A 16,246-nucleotide genomic window follows, 5' to 3' on the forward strand; every position below is an offset into this window, starting at 1 on the left:
TCTTCTCTGGTCCCAAATATTTTCTGGTCCCAAAAAAAACCTTTCCCTGGTTCCAAAAAAACCTTCCTGGTCCCCAAAAAAACCCTCTGATCCCAAAAACCTTTCTGTGATCCCAAAAAACTTTCTCTGGTCCCAAAAACCCCTTCCCGATCCCAAAAATCCTCCTCATGCCCCATAAATCCTTCCCTGGTCTACAGCACCTTCCTGGTCCAAAACCCCTTCCCTGGTCCCAAAAACCCTTCTCTAGTCCCCAAAACAAAACCTTCTCTGATCCCAAAAAAGCCTTCTCTGATCCCAAAAATCCTTTTCGATCCCAAAAATCCTTCTCTGGTCCCAAGAGAACTCTGATCCCACAAAACCCTCTCCGATCCCACAGAACCTGCTCCGGCCCCACAAGCGCTTCTCTGGTCCCATAAATCCTTCTCTGCTCCCACAGAACCTTCCCGATCCCATAAATCCCGATCCCATAAATCCCGATACCCATAATGAATCCCTCCAGAGCCTTCCCGTCTCCCGTTTGATTTTTCCTCCATCCCAAACCCTCCCTCAGCACCGCCATGGAGCCCGCCCTTTCCCGCCCACCGCCAGATTGACAACTGTCACAGCCAATCAGCGAGCGCCCAGCCTCCTCAGCTCACCAATCACCGCTCTCCTTCGCGCCGCTCCCTCCCCCCACCTTCTTCCCGCAGTCCCCGGATGCGGCAAGGCGGGCTTAGAGGGTATCGGCCAATGAGGAAGGCGAGCGCGGGCACGCGGGAGAGGCGGCAGCCAATGGGGAGGGGGCCGCGGGCGAGCGCGCGCGCGGGCGGCAGCCAATGAGAGCGGAGGACGCCGGGGGGACACGGCACAAGGTGACGCTCCCCACAGAGCCCGCCGCCGCCGCCCGCCCGAGCGGACCCCGTTCAGGTGGGAGCCCGCTCCCGGGCCCGGGCCGCTGCCTCCGGCCCCGCCGCCGCCTCCGCCGCTCCCGGCCACGGCCACGGCCACGGTCACGGCCACGGTCACGGTCACGGTTCACGGCCACGGTCACGGCCGCTGCTCAATGGGCTCGTGCCCTTCGCTGGGGGGGCCGCTGGGGCCTGCGGGGCCCTCGGGGGGTTTGTTGAGGGCGCCGCTGAGGGAGGGAGGAGCTGCCCCGGGAAAAAGGCGCCGAGCGGGGATTAACGGGGAAGGAGGACACGGAGCCGGGCAGGGCTGAGGGACAGCGGGGACGAGCCTTGGGGACAGCCGGGACACGGGCTGGGCAACACCTCGGGGACACGGTGGGTTTAAAACCTCGGGGACACGGTGAAGGCGAAGATTTGGGGACAGCCGGGGACACGGGGTGGGTAAAACCTCGGGGACACGGCGAGGACACGATGGGGACAAAGCCTTGGGACAAAACCTCGGGCACGGTGGGGTTAAAACCTTGGGGACAGCCGAGGACAAAGCCTGGGGGACACGGTGAAGGTGAAGATTTGGGGACAGCCGGGGACACGGTGGGGTTTAAAATCTTGGGGACAACCGGGGACATTATGGGGTTAAAGCTTGGGGACAAACCTCGGGACACGGTGGGGACAGAGCCTCAGGGACACTGCAGGGTCCATGTGACAAGCCTCTGGGGACACAGCAGGGTTAAAACCTTGGGGACAGCCGGGGACACGGTGGGGTTCAGGTTTTGGGGACACGGTGGGGTTAAAACCTTGGGGACAAAGCCTGGGGACAACCGGGACATTATAGGGTTAAAGCCTTGGGACAAAACCTCGGTGACACTGCGGGGTCAGTTGTGCCAAACCTCGGGGACAAGTTGGGGACACAACCCTGGGGCCACGAACCAGCCCAGATAACCCGGGCAGGTTCCTGGGGACAGCACCGAGAATCAGGGTCACTTCGGATTTCTTTCCCTATTTTTATTTTATTTATTTTATTTGCTGTTACAGATCCAGCAAAATGCAGGCTCCCGTGGCATTGCTCGGCTCCCCAGCCCTTAGGTCATGTCCTGGGGAATTCCCGCTGAATTTGGGGGGATTTCACCCCCAAAATCCCTCCCTGCACACCTCAAGTCGTTTAAACTTGGCTTTAGTGACGGGAGGGGACAACAAGGTGACCTCTGGTGACACCATGTGATGGCTGCCGCTGCAGCTGCTGCCAGCAGGAATTCCTGCCTTTTCCGGGGGTTGTTCAGGATTCCCTTTATTCCCAGGGAAAATAACCTCAACAGGGGGGAAACGTGGGAAAAAATGGAATTTGTGGGTGTGGAGCTGCCCCAAGCGGCTGAAGCAGAACCACTGCAGTGCTCAGTGTTTGTTTCCAGCCTTGGGCTGGTTTGGGGAGGGATTTGAATGGCCCATAAAGCAATAAAGTGCTGGTTTTCTTGGGGGCTGTGGAAGTCCCCTCTGTGCCCCAGGGAGCAGTTTTGGGGGTTTGGGGTGGATTTAGGGGACAATTCTCCATCTCGAGGGGTGTCTGGGCAGGTGGGATGAGGATGATATGATGATGATGATGATGTGATGAAGTGTCCCTGTCCCTGCAGTTCCGCTGCTGCTCCAGGGCTCTGGCCAGGCCCGTGGCTTGGCAGTGCTGGGCACACCTGAGGCTCAGAGTGCACAGGTGAGCGCTGGCCTCATCACCCTCCCCTCCTGAGCCTTTATCCCTGGTCCCGTCCTGGTCCTTTGTCCTCACCCTGCTCTTCCTCCTTCATCTCCCGTCCTCATCCTCGTCCTCTTCATAGGGACTGTCCCTCCCCTTCCTGTGCCAGCACTGGGGTGTCACTGCCCTGTCCCTGGGTGTCACGCCCTGTCCCCTGGGGTGTCACTGCCTGTCACTGTCCTGTCCCTTGAGGTGTCACTACCTGTCCCTCCTGTCCCTTGATCTGTCCCCTGGTGTCCCACAGGTGTCCCCAGCCCTGTCCCCTGATGTGTCCTTCCTGTCCTGCTGTCCTGCACATGTCCCCTGCACTGATGTGTCTCTGCCCTGTCCCTGATGTGTCCCCTCCTGTCCTGGCAGGTGTCCCCGGGTGTCCCCAGGTGTCCCTGCCCTGTCCCCACAGGTGTCCCCTGCCCTGTCCCTGATGTGTCCCTGCTGTCCTGCAGGTGTCCACAGGTGTGCCCTGACTTGTCCCTGCTGTCCCCGCTGGCCCCACAGGTGTCCCTGCCTGTCCCTGACGTGTCCCCTCTGTCCCCACAGGTGTCCCCAGGTGTCCCCGCAGGTGTCCCCAGGTGTCCCTGCCCTGTCTCTGACGTGTACCCTCCTGTCCCCTCTGTCCCACAGGTGTCCCCTGCTGTCCCTGCCCTATCCCTGCCCTGTCCCTGACGTGTCCCCTCCTGTCCCTGACATGTCCCCGCTGTCCCTGACGTGTCCCCTCTGTCCGCAGCTGTCCCCCTCTGTCCCTGACGTGTCCCCTCTGTCCCGCAGCTGTCCCCCGCTGTCCCCCGGCGGCAGTTCCGCAGCTCGGCGCTGGCCCGGGACATTGACACGGCCGCCAAGTTCATCGGGGCGGGCGCGGCCACCGTGGGCGTGGCGGGCTCGGGGGCGGGCATCGGCACCGTCTTCGGGAGCCTCATCATCGGCTACGCCAGGTCAGGCCTTTGCCAGGGCTTTGCCAGGGCTTTTCCAGGGGTTTTCCAGGGGTTTTCCAGGGGTTTTATGGGATTTGGGGTCGGCCCTGCGCGGGGAGGGTGTGCCCAGGGCGTGGGCACAGGGCTGTGCTGGGTTCCGGGAAATGGTCCCTTCTGGCCTGAAATGGGCCTTGGAAATGGTCACTCTGCCCCTAAAATGGTCCTTTAAGATGGTCACTTTTCTCTTAAAAATGGTCATTTGAAATGGTCACTTTTCTCTTAAAAATGGTCCTTTTAAATGGTCCCTTTTTCCCTTAAAGTGATCTTTTAAAATGGTCATTCTTCTCTTCAAAGTGATCCTTTAAAATGGTCCATTCTACCCTTAAAGGGATCCTTTGAAATGGTCCCTTCCCATAAAAATGATCCTTTAAAATTGGTCCACCATTCCCCTTAAAATGATCCAGGATTCTGTCAGTCCCAGCTTTGGGACACTATTCCCTGGTTTTATTCCCTGAATCTGGGTTGGATTGGGGCACCATTCTCTGGTTTCATTCCCAGTTTTGGGGCACTGATCCCTGATTTTATCCCCAACTTTGGGGCACCATTCCCTGGTTTTATTCCCTGAATCTGGGCTGGGTTGGGGCAATTAATCCATGGTTTAATTCCCAACCCTGGGACACCATTCCCTGATTTTATCCCCAGCCTTGGGACACTAATCCCTGATTTTATTCCCACTTTGAGCCCCCATTCCCTGGTTTTATCCCCAACTTTGGGGCACCATTCCCTGATTTTATTCCCAACTTTGGGGCATTGATCCCTGATTTTATTCCCACCCCTGGGGCACCATTCCCTGATTTTATCCCCAGCCTTGGGACACTAATCCCTGATTTTATTCCAACTTTGAGCCCCCATTCCCTGATTTTATCCCGTTCCCTCTCCGTGCAGGAATCCCTCCCTGAAGCAGCAGCTCTTCTCCTACGCCATCCTGGGCTTCGCCCTGTCCGAGGCCATGGGCTCTTCTGTCTGATGGTGGCATTCCTCATCCTCTTTGCCATGTGGACACCTCCAGGCCCTGCACCACGCGCCATAAACGAGGGTTTCTCATACAGAACTCGATGTTTTGGGGTGGTTTTTTTACATTTATTTTTTATTTTCTGGGCTGGGTTGATGTGGAAGGGGTTTAAGGGTGGAAAAGGAAAGTGGAAGTCAACTCAAATCTGGGGAAAATCCACCCCAAATCTGGGTGAAAGCAGAGGTTTGGGGTTAGAAATGGTTGTTTAGGTGGGGTTTTAACTTTCATTTTTTATTTTCCTGGGAGTTGCTGGGCTGGGGTTTGTGTGGGGGGAAAAGGAAGGTGGAAAATCCAGCTAGAGGGAAACAAAGCTGGAGTCAAAATCTGGGAAAATCCGCCCCAAATGTGGTGAAAGCAGAGGTTTGGGATTGTGGGGAGAATTCCCAAAGGAAACAAGGATTTCTCTACAGAAATTGTTGTTTGGGGGGGGATTTTTACCTTTATTTTTTAGTTTCTGGGCTGGGTGGTTGAAGAGTGGAAAATCAGGGACGGAAAATTTTCCTTCCCTTCTTTGAAGGGAAAAACCTTCAAGGATTTCTCTGTGGATATGGAGGAAAAATGAGCTGGAGTCAACTCAAATCTGGGAAAAATCCCCCCAAATCTTGGGGAAAATCCCCCTAAATCTGGGAAGGAAAAATCGCCCCAAAATCTGGGAAAAATCCCCCCAAATCCAGGCCCTTGAAAACAAAGCTTGGGGCTGGATTTTGGGGAGAATTCCCGTGGAATTCCCGAGGGAAGGAAGGATTTGGGGCACGCCTTTAAGGAAGGGAGCCCGGAGGGAGCTTGGCTCATTACTTGGAGTCATTAAGGTTAATTAATTGGGGCCACTCCTTGTGCCCAGAGCCTGTGGCTGTGAGATTCTCGGGAATGGGACACGGGAATGGGCCTTGGGGACATTCCTGGGAATGAGAATGGGACACAGGAGTGAGTTTGGGGACGTTCCTGGGATAGGACACAGGGAAGGGGACACGGGGATCAGTTTGGGGACATTTCCTGGGAATGGGAATAGGACACAGGGATTGGTGGCTCTGTTTGGGGAACATTCCTGGGACTTGGACACAGGAATGGGACACGGAAATGGGGTTGGGGACATTCAGGGCATGGAACACATGGAATGGGGTTGGGGACATTCCTGGATATGGGAATGGGACACAGGGCTGGGGAACAACGGCGTGAGGAGAACTCAAACCTCTCCAGATCTGGAACAACTCGGCCCACGAAGAAGGAATTCGGGAGCTGGAGGAGGAGAATTCCCTGGATTCCGGGCTGGAATGTGGGAACAGGGAACAGCCCTTTGGGAATCTCCCCGGGGAGAAGAAGGAACACCACCACCACTGTGCTGCTGTTGTGTTGGGTGACATTTACCCTGCCCTGGGGAAATCCAGGATTAATTCCCTGCGAAGGACAAGTGCAGCTGGAATTGCTGAGCTCACCCCGAGCTCCTGGGATTTTTAATGTTCTTAAATTCCCCCCGAAAAATCCCCAATTCCCCTTTTTTCTGCAGACCTCCCGCCCAGCAGGGGGCGCTGTTGTGGCCTTACACCTATTCCCTTATGGCGGAGCCGCTCCTCCCGCCCGCTCTGTGTTCCCTTTTATGGCTCCATAATCCTTCCTTTCTTTAAACTCCCCCCACAAAAAAAAAATAAAAATCACCAAAAAACCCCAAATTCCCCATTTTTGCAGACCTCCCGCCCAGCAGGGGGCGCTGTGGTGGCCTTACCCTATTCCCTTATGGCGGAGCCGCTCCTCCCGCCCGCTCGTGTTCCCTTTTATGGCTCCATAATCCCTCCGTTCTTTAAACTCCCCCCACAAAATAAAAATAAAAATCACCAAAAAACCCAAATTCCCCTTTCCCCGCAGACCTCCCGCCCAGAAGGGGGCGCTGTGGCGGCCTCACACCCTCCCCAATTCCCTCTCCCCCCGCTGCTCTGGCGAGCACCGATCCCAGCGACCTTCCCCACCCTTTTTAGGCCCCATATCCCGCCGTTCTTTAAACTCAACCCCACAAAAAAACCCCAAAACCCCCAAACTCCCTTTCCCCGCAGACCTCCCGGCCAGAGGGGGCGCTGTCCGGGCCTTACCCGCCCGCGCTCCGCCATGGCGGCGGCGCTCCGGCCGCGCTCTCGGTGGCCGCGGGGGCGGGCTCGGGGCCGCTCCGGCCGCGCGTCTCGGTGGTTGCGGATCCCGGAAGCGGCGCGGGCCGAGGCCGCAATGGCGGAGAGCCCGGCGGCCGAGACCGGCCCCGGCCCCGCGCGCTCCTGGCGGCGGGTGGCGGCAGCGCCTCAGCCGGCGCCGCCGGTGCCGCGGGGACTCCCGGCGTTTTCATCCCCGCCGAGCTTTGGGCGGCGGCGGGATTCGGCGCGGCCGCGGCTCCCGCTACCGGGGTGGCTCCCGGGAGCGGCGGAGCTCCGATGGCGGCGGCGGCGGCGGGGGCCCGCTCTCCTCACTCACTCCGCTTTTTGGGACCCCACGGTCAGCGGCGACTGGGACAGCGAGAGGCCCAGCCCGGCCTGCCTGCTGCGGATCAAACGGTGAGGGCACCGCTTCGGAAGCAGGTACCGGCAGCGCGGGGCCCGGGCACGGAGACCGGAGCAGGCGTTCGGCTCGGCGCTGCGGCCGGTAACGGGCCCTGAGCCGGGCTGGGAGCGGGGACAGCGGGACACGGGCCCTGGGACAGCGCCCCGGACCCGCCCGGTGTCCCGGGACAAACGTGGGGACAAATCCTGGTCCTTCCCGGTGTCCCGGGGCTCTTCTGGAGGCGGGTCCCTGTCCCTCCCGGTTGTCCCGGGATTATCCTGGGGACATCCTCCGGTTCCTGTCCGTGTCCTGGAGCTCTCCCGGGACAAGTCCCGGTCCATTCCCGGTGTCCGGGATTCTGCTGGAGACGGGTCCTGATCCCCTCCCGGGATAAACGTGGGGACAGGTCCCGGTCCTTTCCCGGTGTCCCGTTGGCCCGGGGGGACCTGGGCAGGGACTCCCTCTGCCCTCGGTTGTTCCCAGCCCTGGAATTCCTGCTGGGATCCCCCTGGAATTCCCGATGGGATCCCTCTGGAATTCCTGCCGGGATCCCCCAGGGATTCGTGGGCTTGGGGATCCCAGGCCGGGATTAATGCCGGAATTAATTGGGATCTCAGGCCAGGGTTTATAATTGGGAATCTCGGGGTGAATCCATTGGGATCCCGGGGTGGATCCATTGGGATCCTGGGATGGATCCATTGGGATCCAGGATGGATCCATTGGGATCCGGAGTGGATCCATTGGGATCCCGGGATGGATCCATGGGAAACCGGGATGGATCCATTGGGATCCTGGGGTGAATCCATTGGGGTCCCGTGATGAATCCATTGGGATCCCAGGGTGAATCCATTGGGATCCCCGGCCCCTCCCGCCTCACTCCGGCTCCCGTTCCCAGGGACATCATGTCCATTTACAAGGAGCCGCCGCCGGGAATGTTCGTTGTGCCTGATCCCCACGACATGACCAAGGTGAGGAAGGCTCGGGGCTCCTCCTCATCCTCCTCCTCCTCCCTGGGGCTTTGGGGAGCGTTTCCCAGCGGGAATTGTCCCTGAATGTCCCACTGAGGGAACGGCTCCAGCCTTCCTGGGAGTGTTGGGATGGGATTCAGTGGAGAGAGGGTTTGGGAATGCTGGAGGGGTCTGGGAATGCTGGAGGGTTTGGGAATGCTGGAGGATTGGGAATGCTGGGAGGGTTGGGAACCCTGGGAAATTTGGAATGCTGGGGAATTTTGGGAACGCTGCAGACTTTGGGAACACTGGCAGGTTTGGGAACCCTGAAGGCTTTGGGAAGTTTGGAACACTCCAGGCTTTGGAACTCTGGAGAATCTGGGAACCCTGAGAAGTTCAGGAGCTCTGGGAGAGTTCGGGAAAACGCTCCAGGCTTTGGGAAGTTGGGGAACTCTGCCGGCTTTGGGAATGCTGCCAGCTTTGGGAACTCTGGGAACGCTGGAGAATTGGGGAACTTTGGAAGGTTTGGGAACCCTGGGAAGTTTGTGAGCTCTGGAGAATTTGGGGGCCCTGGAAGTTTGGGAACCTTGGAGAATTTGGGAAGTTTGGAAACCTTGGGAAGTTTGAACCCTGGAGAATTGGGGAACCCTGGAGAATTTGGGAACCATGGAGGTTTGGGAACCCTGGGAGCTTCGGGAGCCCTGGAGGGTTTGAACCCTGGGGAATTTGGGAACCCTGCGAAGTTTGTGAGCCCTGGGAAGTTTGGAAACTCTGGAGACTTTGGGAACCCTGGGGAATTTGTGAACCCTGGAGACTTTGGGAACCCTGGAGAACTTGGGAGCCCTGGAGAATTGGGAACCCTGGGGAATTTGGGAACCCTTGAGAATTTGGGAAGTTTGTGAGCCCTGGGAACTTTGGGAAACCCTGTGAAATTTGTGAACCCTGGGAGCTTTGGGAGCCCTGGGAAGTTTGGGAACCCTGGAGACTTTGGGAACCCTGGAGAACTTGGGAACCCTGGAGAATTTGGGAACCCTGGGGAATTTGGGAGCCCTGGAGACTTTGGGAAGCCCTGGGAGCTTTGGGAGCCCTGGAGGGTTTGAACCCTGGGGAATTTGGGAGCCCTGGAGGATTTGGGAGCCCTGGAGGGTTTGAACCCTGGGGCATTTGGGAGCTTCGGGAGCCCTCCACGCCCGTGGCCACACCCGCAGATCCACGCGCTGATCACGGGCCCCTTCGACACCCCCTACGAGGGCGGCTTCTTCCTGTTCCTGTTCCGCTGCCCCCCGGATTACCCATCCACCCGCCGCGCGTCAAGCTCATCACCACGGGCAACAACAGCGTGCGCTTCACCCCAACTTCTACCGCAACGGCAAGGTCTGCCTCAGCATCCTGGGGTGAGTTACAGTAACTGGGACTGGACTGGGGGTAAACTGGGGCTGCCTCAGCATCCTGGGGTGAGTTACAGTAAACTGGGCTAAACTGGGACTGACTGGGGTAAACTGGGGCTGCCTCAGCATCCTGGGGTGAGTCACTGGGTAAACTGGGGTAAACTGGGCTGAACTGGGACTGACTGGGCTGAACTGGGGCTGCCTCAGCATCCTGGGTGAGTCACTGGGTAAACTGGGCTGAACTGGGACTGACTGGGGTAAACTGGGACTGACTGGGGTAAACTGGGGCTGCCTCAGCATCCTGGGTGAGTCACCGGGGTAAACTGGGGGTAAACTGGGCTAAACTGGGGCTGCCTCAGCATCCTGGGGTGAGTCACTGGGCTAAACTGGGCTGAACTGGCTAAACTGGGGCTGCTCAGCATCTGGGGTGAGTCGGGGTAAACTGGGGTAAACTGGGACTGACTGGGGTAAACTGGGGCTGCCTCAGCATCCTGGGGTGAGTCACGGGTAAACTGGGCTGAACTGGGACTGACTGGGGTAAACTGGGACTGACTGGGGTAAACTGGGGCTTGCCTCAGCATCCTGGGGTGAGTCGGGGTAAACTGGGCTGAACTGGGGTAAACTGGGCTGCCTCAGCATCCTGGGGTGAGTCACTGGGTAAACTGGGCCTAAAACTGGGGTAACTGGGACTGACTGGGGTAAACTGGGCCTAACTGGGCCTAACTGGGGTAACTGGGACTGACTGGGGCTGACTGGGGCTGCCTTGGTGTCCTGGGGTGAGCCAGGCCAAAGGTCAGGCCCAGGGTCAGACCCAGCTGTGGTCCCGTGGGTCAGACCGGTTCTGGTTCTGTGGGTCAGACCCAGGGTCAGGCCCAGCTGTGGTTCTGTGGGTCAGACCCAGCTGTGGTTTTATGGGTCAGAACCAGCTGTGGTTTCCGTGGGTCAGACCCAGTTCTGGTTCCATGGGTCAGACCCAGGGTCAGACCCAGCTGTGGTTTTATGGGTCAGGCCCAGCTGTGGTTCTATGGGTCAGACCCGGTTCTGGTCCTGTGGGTCAGGCCCAGGGTCAGACCCAGCTGTGGTTCCGTGGGTCAGACCCGGTTCGGTTCTGTGGGTCAGGCCCAGTTCTGGTTCCGAGGGTCAGGCCCAGGGTCAGACCCAGCTGTGCCCCTCCAGGTGTTTGGGCTCCCCCAGCTCTGCTGTGGGGGAGAAACAGAGCTGGAGTTAATGAATTAATGAATTAACTAATTAATGAGTTAATTGGTGTCCCAGCACGTGGACAGGCCCCGCCTGGAGCATCTCCTCGGTGCTGATCATTAATGAGTTAATGAATGAGTGAATTAATGAGTTAATTGGTGTCCCAGCACGTGGACAGGCCCCGCCTGGAGCATCTCCTCGGTGCTGATCATTAACGAGTTAATAATGAGTTAATTAATGAGTTAATGGTGTCCCAGCACATGGACAGGCCCTGCCTGGAGCATCTCCTCGGTGCTGATCATTAATGAGTTAATTAATGAGTTAATTAATGAGTTAATTGGTGTCCCAGCACGTGGACAGGCCCCGCCTGGAGCCCGGCCCAGAGCATCTCCTCGGTGCTGATCTCCATCCAGTCCCTGATGACAGAGAACCCGTACCACAACGAGCCCGGCTTCGAGCAGGTCAGGGCCACTGGGAGCCACTGGGAGCAACTGGGAGTCACTGGGAGCCACTGGGAGCCACTGGGAGCAACTGGGAGCCACTGGGAGCAACTGGGAGTCACTGGGAGCAACTGGGAGCCGCTGGGAGCCACTGGGAGCCACTGGGAGCCACTGGGATCCCAGTCTGGGGTTAACTGGGATCCCAGTCCGGGGTTAATTGGGATCCCAGTCCGGGGTTAACTGGGATCCCAGTCCGGGGTTAACTGGGATCCAGTCCGGGTTAATTGGGATCCCAGTCCGGGGTTAATTGGGATCCCAGTCGGGGTTAATTGGGGATTCCGGCCTGGAGTTAATTTGGCTCCAAGTGTGGAATTCATGGGGATCCAGTTTGGAACTGGGATCTCAGCCTGGAATAATTGGTGGGCGGGCCTGGGCGGGGTGAGAGGAGAGATGGGTGGGGACTGGGCGGGGCTTGGGCAGGGACTGGTCAGGAGTGGTCAGCACTGGTCAGGGTCAGGTCAGGGACTGGTCAGGACAGGTCAGGGACCGGTCAGCACTGGTCAGGGACTGGTCAGGACTGGTGAGGGACTGGTCAGGACTGGTCAGCACTGGTCAGGGTCAGGTCAGGACTGGTCAGCACTGGTCAGGACCAGTCAGGACTGGTCAGGGTCAGGTCAGGACTGGTGAGGGACTGGTCAGGACTGGTCAGCACTGGTCAGGGACTGGTCAGCACTGGTCAGCACTGGTCAGGACTGGTCAGCACTGGTCAGGGACCGGTCAGCACTGGTCAGCACTGGTCAGGGCTGGTCAGCACTCCCGTCCTGTCCCGCTGCAGGAGCGGCACCCTGGGGACAGCAAGAACTACAACGAGTGCATCCGGCACGAGACCATCCGTGTGGCCGTGTGTGACATGCTCGAGGGGAAATGTCCCTGCCCCGAGCCCCTGCGGTACGGATGGGACACTGGGGGGACACCGGGGGGACACCAGGGACGTGGGGACACCTGAGGGGACACCAGGGACACCTGAGGGGACACGGGGACACCTGGGGCTGAGGGGAAATGTCCCTGCCCCGAGCCCCTGCGGTACGGATGGGACACTGGGGACACTGAGGGGAACATGGGGACACCTGGAGGGACACTGGGGGGACATGGGGACACTGGGGGCCGGGGGGCAGCAGGAGAATCTGGGGGGCTCCAGGAGGGCCTGGGGACAGCTCGTGTGTCACCTCCCCTGGGCTGTGTCCCCTCCCTAGGCTCTGTCACCTCCCCACAGCTCCTGGTGTCCCCTCAGGAGGTGACAATGCCACCAGGCCCCTGGTGACCCCGCTGTCCCCTGAGGTGACACTGCCACCCGGCCCCTGGTGACCCCGCTGTCGCCTGGGGAGGTGACACTGCCACCCGGGGCCCTGGTGACCCCGCTGTCCCCTGTCCCCAGGGGCGTCATGGAGAAATCCTTCATGGAATATTTCGACTTCTACGAGGGCGTGTGCAAGGAGAGGCTGCACCTGCAGGGCCAGACCATGCAGGTGAGAGTGCTGGGGACACGGGGACACACCTGGGACACAGGGGGACACACCTGGGGACATGAGCAGCTCCAGGAGAAATTCCAGGATCCTCTCCAGGAGGAATTTCAGAATCCTTCTGAGGGGGAAATTCCAGGATCCTTCCATGAGGGAATTGCAGGATCCTCTCCACCCCAAGCTACAATTCCCCCTTAAACCCAACACCCCACACCCCTCCCCTCACCCCACACATTTATTTTACCCCTTTTTTCCCCCTCCCCAGGACCCGTTTGGGATCAAACCTGACCCCCCACACCCCACATATGTAATTTTTCCACACCCCGTTTAGGACCCTTTTGGGGAGAAGCGTGACCACCCCACTCATCCCATATATTTCATTTTTTATCCCTTTTCCCCCTCCCTAGGACCCATTTGGGATAAAACCTGATCCCCCACACCCCATATATTTAATTTTTTCCCCCTTTCTCCCCTCCCCAGGACCCTTTTGCTGTAAATACGTAATTTTCCCCCCTTTTCCCCCCCGTTCAGGACCCTTTCGGGGAGAAGCGCGGCCCCTTCGATTACCAGTCGCAGCTGTGCCGGCTGCAGGGGATCCCTTTCAGGGACAACATTTATATTTTATCTCCTTTTTCCCCTCCCCAGGACCCATTTGGGATAAAACCTGACCTCCCACACCCCATATATTTAATTTTTTCCCCCCTTTCAGGACCCTTTCGGGGAGAAGCGCAGCCACCCCACACCCCACATATGTAATTTTTTCCCCTTTCTCCCTTCCCCAGGACCCATTTGCTGTAAATATGTAATTTTTCCCCCTCCCCAGGACCCTTTCGGGGAGAAGCGTGACCACTCCACTCATCCCATATATTTCATTTTTTCTCCCTTTTCCCCCTCCCCAGGACCCCTTTGGGATAAAACCTGACCCCCCACACCCCACATATGTAATTTTTTCCCCTTTTCCCCCCTCCAGGACCCATTTGCTGTAAATTTTTCTATTTTATCCCCTTTCCCCCCCCGGTCCAGGACCCGTTCGGGGAGAAGCACCTCACCCATACATTTATTTTACTCCTTTTTTACCCTCCCCAGGACCCATTTGGGATCAAACCTGACCCTCACACCCCACATATGTAATTTTTTCTCCCCTCGCCAGAACCTGTTTGGGGAGAAGCGCCTCACCCCATACATTTATTTTACCCCTTTTTTACCCCCTCCAGGACCCTTTTGCTGTAAATATGTAATTTTTCCCCCTTTCTCCCCCTTTAGGACCCTTTCGGGGAGAAGCGGGACCGCTTCACACCCCACATATGTAATTTTTTCTCCCTTTTCCCCCTCCAGGACCCATTTGCTGTAAATATTTAATTTTTCCCCGTTTTTCCCCCCCGTTCAGGACCCTTTCGGGGAGAAGCGCGGCCCCTTCACACCCTTCCCCTCACCCCATACATTTATTTTCCCCCCTCCAGGACCCTTTTGGGGCACAATATTTAATTTTTCCCCCTTTTTCTCCCCCTTTAGGACCCTTTCGGGGAGAAGCGGGACCGCTTCACACCCCACATATGTAATTTTTTCTCCCCTTTTCCCCCCTCCAGGACCCATTTGCTGTAAATATTTAATTTTTCCCCCTTTTTCCCCCCCGTTCAGGACCCCTTCGGGGAGAAGCGCGGCCCCTTCGATTACCAGTCGCAGCTGTGCCGGCTGCAGGGGATCCGCGCGCGGCTCCAGGAGCAGCGGCAGCCGCCCGCCGACGGCGCCGACATGGACTCGGAGAGCAGCTCCTCGGAGGCCGAGCAGGAGCCAGCCTCCTTCCCGCCGCCCTGAGGACACCCCAAAACACCCAAACACACCCCAAAAACAGCCCAAAAACAGCCCCCAAAGGGACAGAGGCCAGCGCCGAGGGGCTCGGGGCCGGGACTGCGGCAGCCGCACGGAGGGCACAGCACGGACACTGACGGATGTGTGGGGTTTGGGCCGGGGGGGTTGGAGTTGAGGGGGTTTCACCCCTTGAGCTGGGTTTTGTTTTTTTTTTTTTGGTCCTTTATCAGGTTTGTTTGAGATTTGTTTCGCCCTTTATCTGGTTCTTTTCGGGATTTTTTTTGCCCTTTATCGGGCTCTTTTCGGGAATTTCTCCCCCTTTAACTGGTTTTATTTGAGATTTTTTTTGCCCTTTATCTGGTTTCTTTTGGGATTTTTTCCCCTTTTATCTGGTTCTTTTCGGGATTTTTTCCCCCCTTTATCTGGGTTTTTTTTGGTCCTTTATCAGGGTTATTTGAGATTTTTTCCCCCTTTATCTGGCTCTTTTCGGGAATTTTTCCCCCCTTTATATGGATTTTTTTGGGAATTTTTTCCCCCTTTATCTGGGTTTATTTGGGGGGGTTTTTTTTGCCCTTTATATGGTTTTTTTGGGATTTTTTCACCCTTTATATGAGTTTATTTGAGATTTTTTTCGCCCTTATCTGGCTCTTTTCAGGATTTTTTTTCACCCTTTACCTGGGTTTATTTGGGATTATTTTCCCTTCATCTGACTTTTATTTGAGATTTCCTTTCCCTTTATCTAAATTTTTTTTGGGGGGGGAAATTTTTTCCCTTTATCTGGCTTTTTTTGAGATTTTTCTCCCCTTTATCTCCCTTTTTTTTGAGATTTTTTTCCCCTTTATCTCCTTTTTTTTTGAGATTTTTTCCCCTTTATCTCTTTTTTTTTTTTGAGATTTTTCCCTTTATCTCTTTTTTTGGGATTTTTTTTTCCCTTTATCTCTTTTTTTGGGATTTTTTCCCTTTATCTGACTTTTTGGGGGGATTTTTCCCTTTCTCTCCTCTCCTTTACCATTTCTTTGGGCTGGTTTCATTGATTTTCCCTTTCCTCCCTTTTTTTTTTTTAGGTTTATTTCCCCTTTTTTCACCTGCCAGGAGAAATTCCCGCCAAGAATTAAAAAATTTCACTCCTCACCCTAAAAAATCCCAAAACCCCAAAAACCCCAAAGGAGAATTTGTGGTGGAAAAAAGGAATTTGGATTTTCCTGCTCGAGGAATCACCTTGGGAATGGTTTTTGGGGGTTTTTTGCGTCGTTCGTTTGGGGTTTTTTATTTTAATTTTAATTAATTTTTTTTGAGGGTTTTGAGGGGTTTTTTTTGTGTTTTTGTTTTTAATTTTAATTTTTTTTAGGGTTTTTTTTGCGTCATTTGGGGGTTTTTTAATTTTAATTTTAATTTTTTGGGAGGGTTTTGTGTCGTTTGTTTGGGGTTTTTTATTTTAATTTTAATTTTTTTTTTATTTTTTCAGGGTTCTTGGTTTTTTTGTTTGGGGATTTTAAATTTAAATTTTTTTGAGGGTTTTGGGGATTTTTTTGTGGTTTTTTTTTGTTTTTAATTTAAATTTTTTTTTAGGGTTTTTGGGGGGTTTTTGTGTCGTTTGGGGTTTTTTAATTTTTAATATTTTTTTGAGGGTTTTGGGGGTTTTTTTGTTTGTTTCTTTAGGGTTTGGGGTTTTTTTTGTTCTTTTGGGGGTTTTTGGTTGTTTGGGGGTTTTATTTTTATTTTTTGGGGTTTTTTTGGTTTGTTTCTTTGGGTTTTGGGTTTTTTTTTTTTTCTTTTGGGGATTTTTTTGTTTGGTTTTTGATTTTTTTTTGGTTTTTTTT

General features: G+C 55.7%; 2 protein-coding genes across 2 annotated transcripts; both read left to right on the top strand.

Annotated features, from left to right (window-relative positions):
- The first annotated feature begins 835 nt into the window (after window positions 1–835).
- On the top strand, window positions 836–4,639 carry ATP5MC1 (ATP synthase membrane subunit c locus 1). Its single transcript, XM_066340369.1, is given in 6 exon segments — window positions 836–906; window positions 1,920–1,967; window positions 2,512–2,546; window positions 2,549–2,589; window positions 3,394–3,557; window positions 4,482–4,639. Coding segments are annotated over 5 exon segments (360 nt in total). The 5' UTR covers window positions 836–906; window positions 1,920–1,929; the 3' UTR covers window positions 4,564–4,639.
- A 2,159-nt stretch (window positions 4,640–6,798) lies between these two features.
- Window positions 6,799–14,453, top strand: UBE2Z (ubiquitin conjugating enzyme E2 Z). Its single transcript, XM_066340365.1, is given in 11 exon segments — window positions 6,799–6,859; window positions 6,862–7,036; window positions 7,038–7,139; window positions 8,021–8,093; window positions 9,281–9,365; window positions 9,368–9,418; window positions 9,421–9,466; window positions 11,007–11,118; window positions 11,933–12,045; window positions 12,533–12,623; window positions 14,256–14,453. Coding segments are annotated over 11 exon segments (1,065 nt in total). The 5' UTR covers window positions 6,799–6,819; the 3' UTR covers window positions 14,433–14,453.
- The last annotated feature ends 1,793 nt before the right edge of the window (window positions 14,454–16,246 follow it).

Source organism: Sylvia atricapilla, unplaced genomic scaffold (genome assembly GCF_009819655.1).
Source record: "Sylvia atricapilla isolate bSylAtr1 unplaced genomic scaffold, bSylAtr1.pri scaffold_69_arrow_ctg1, whole genome shotgun sequence".
NCBI classification, from domain to species: domain Eukaryota; kingdom Metazoa; phylum Chordata; class Aves; order Passeriformes; family Sylviidae; genus Sylvia; species Sylvia atricapilla.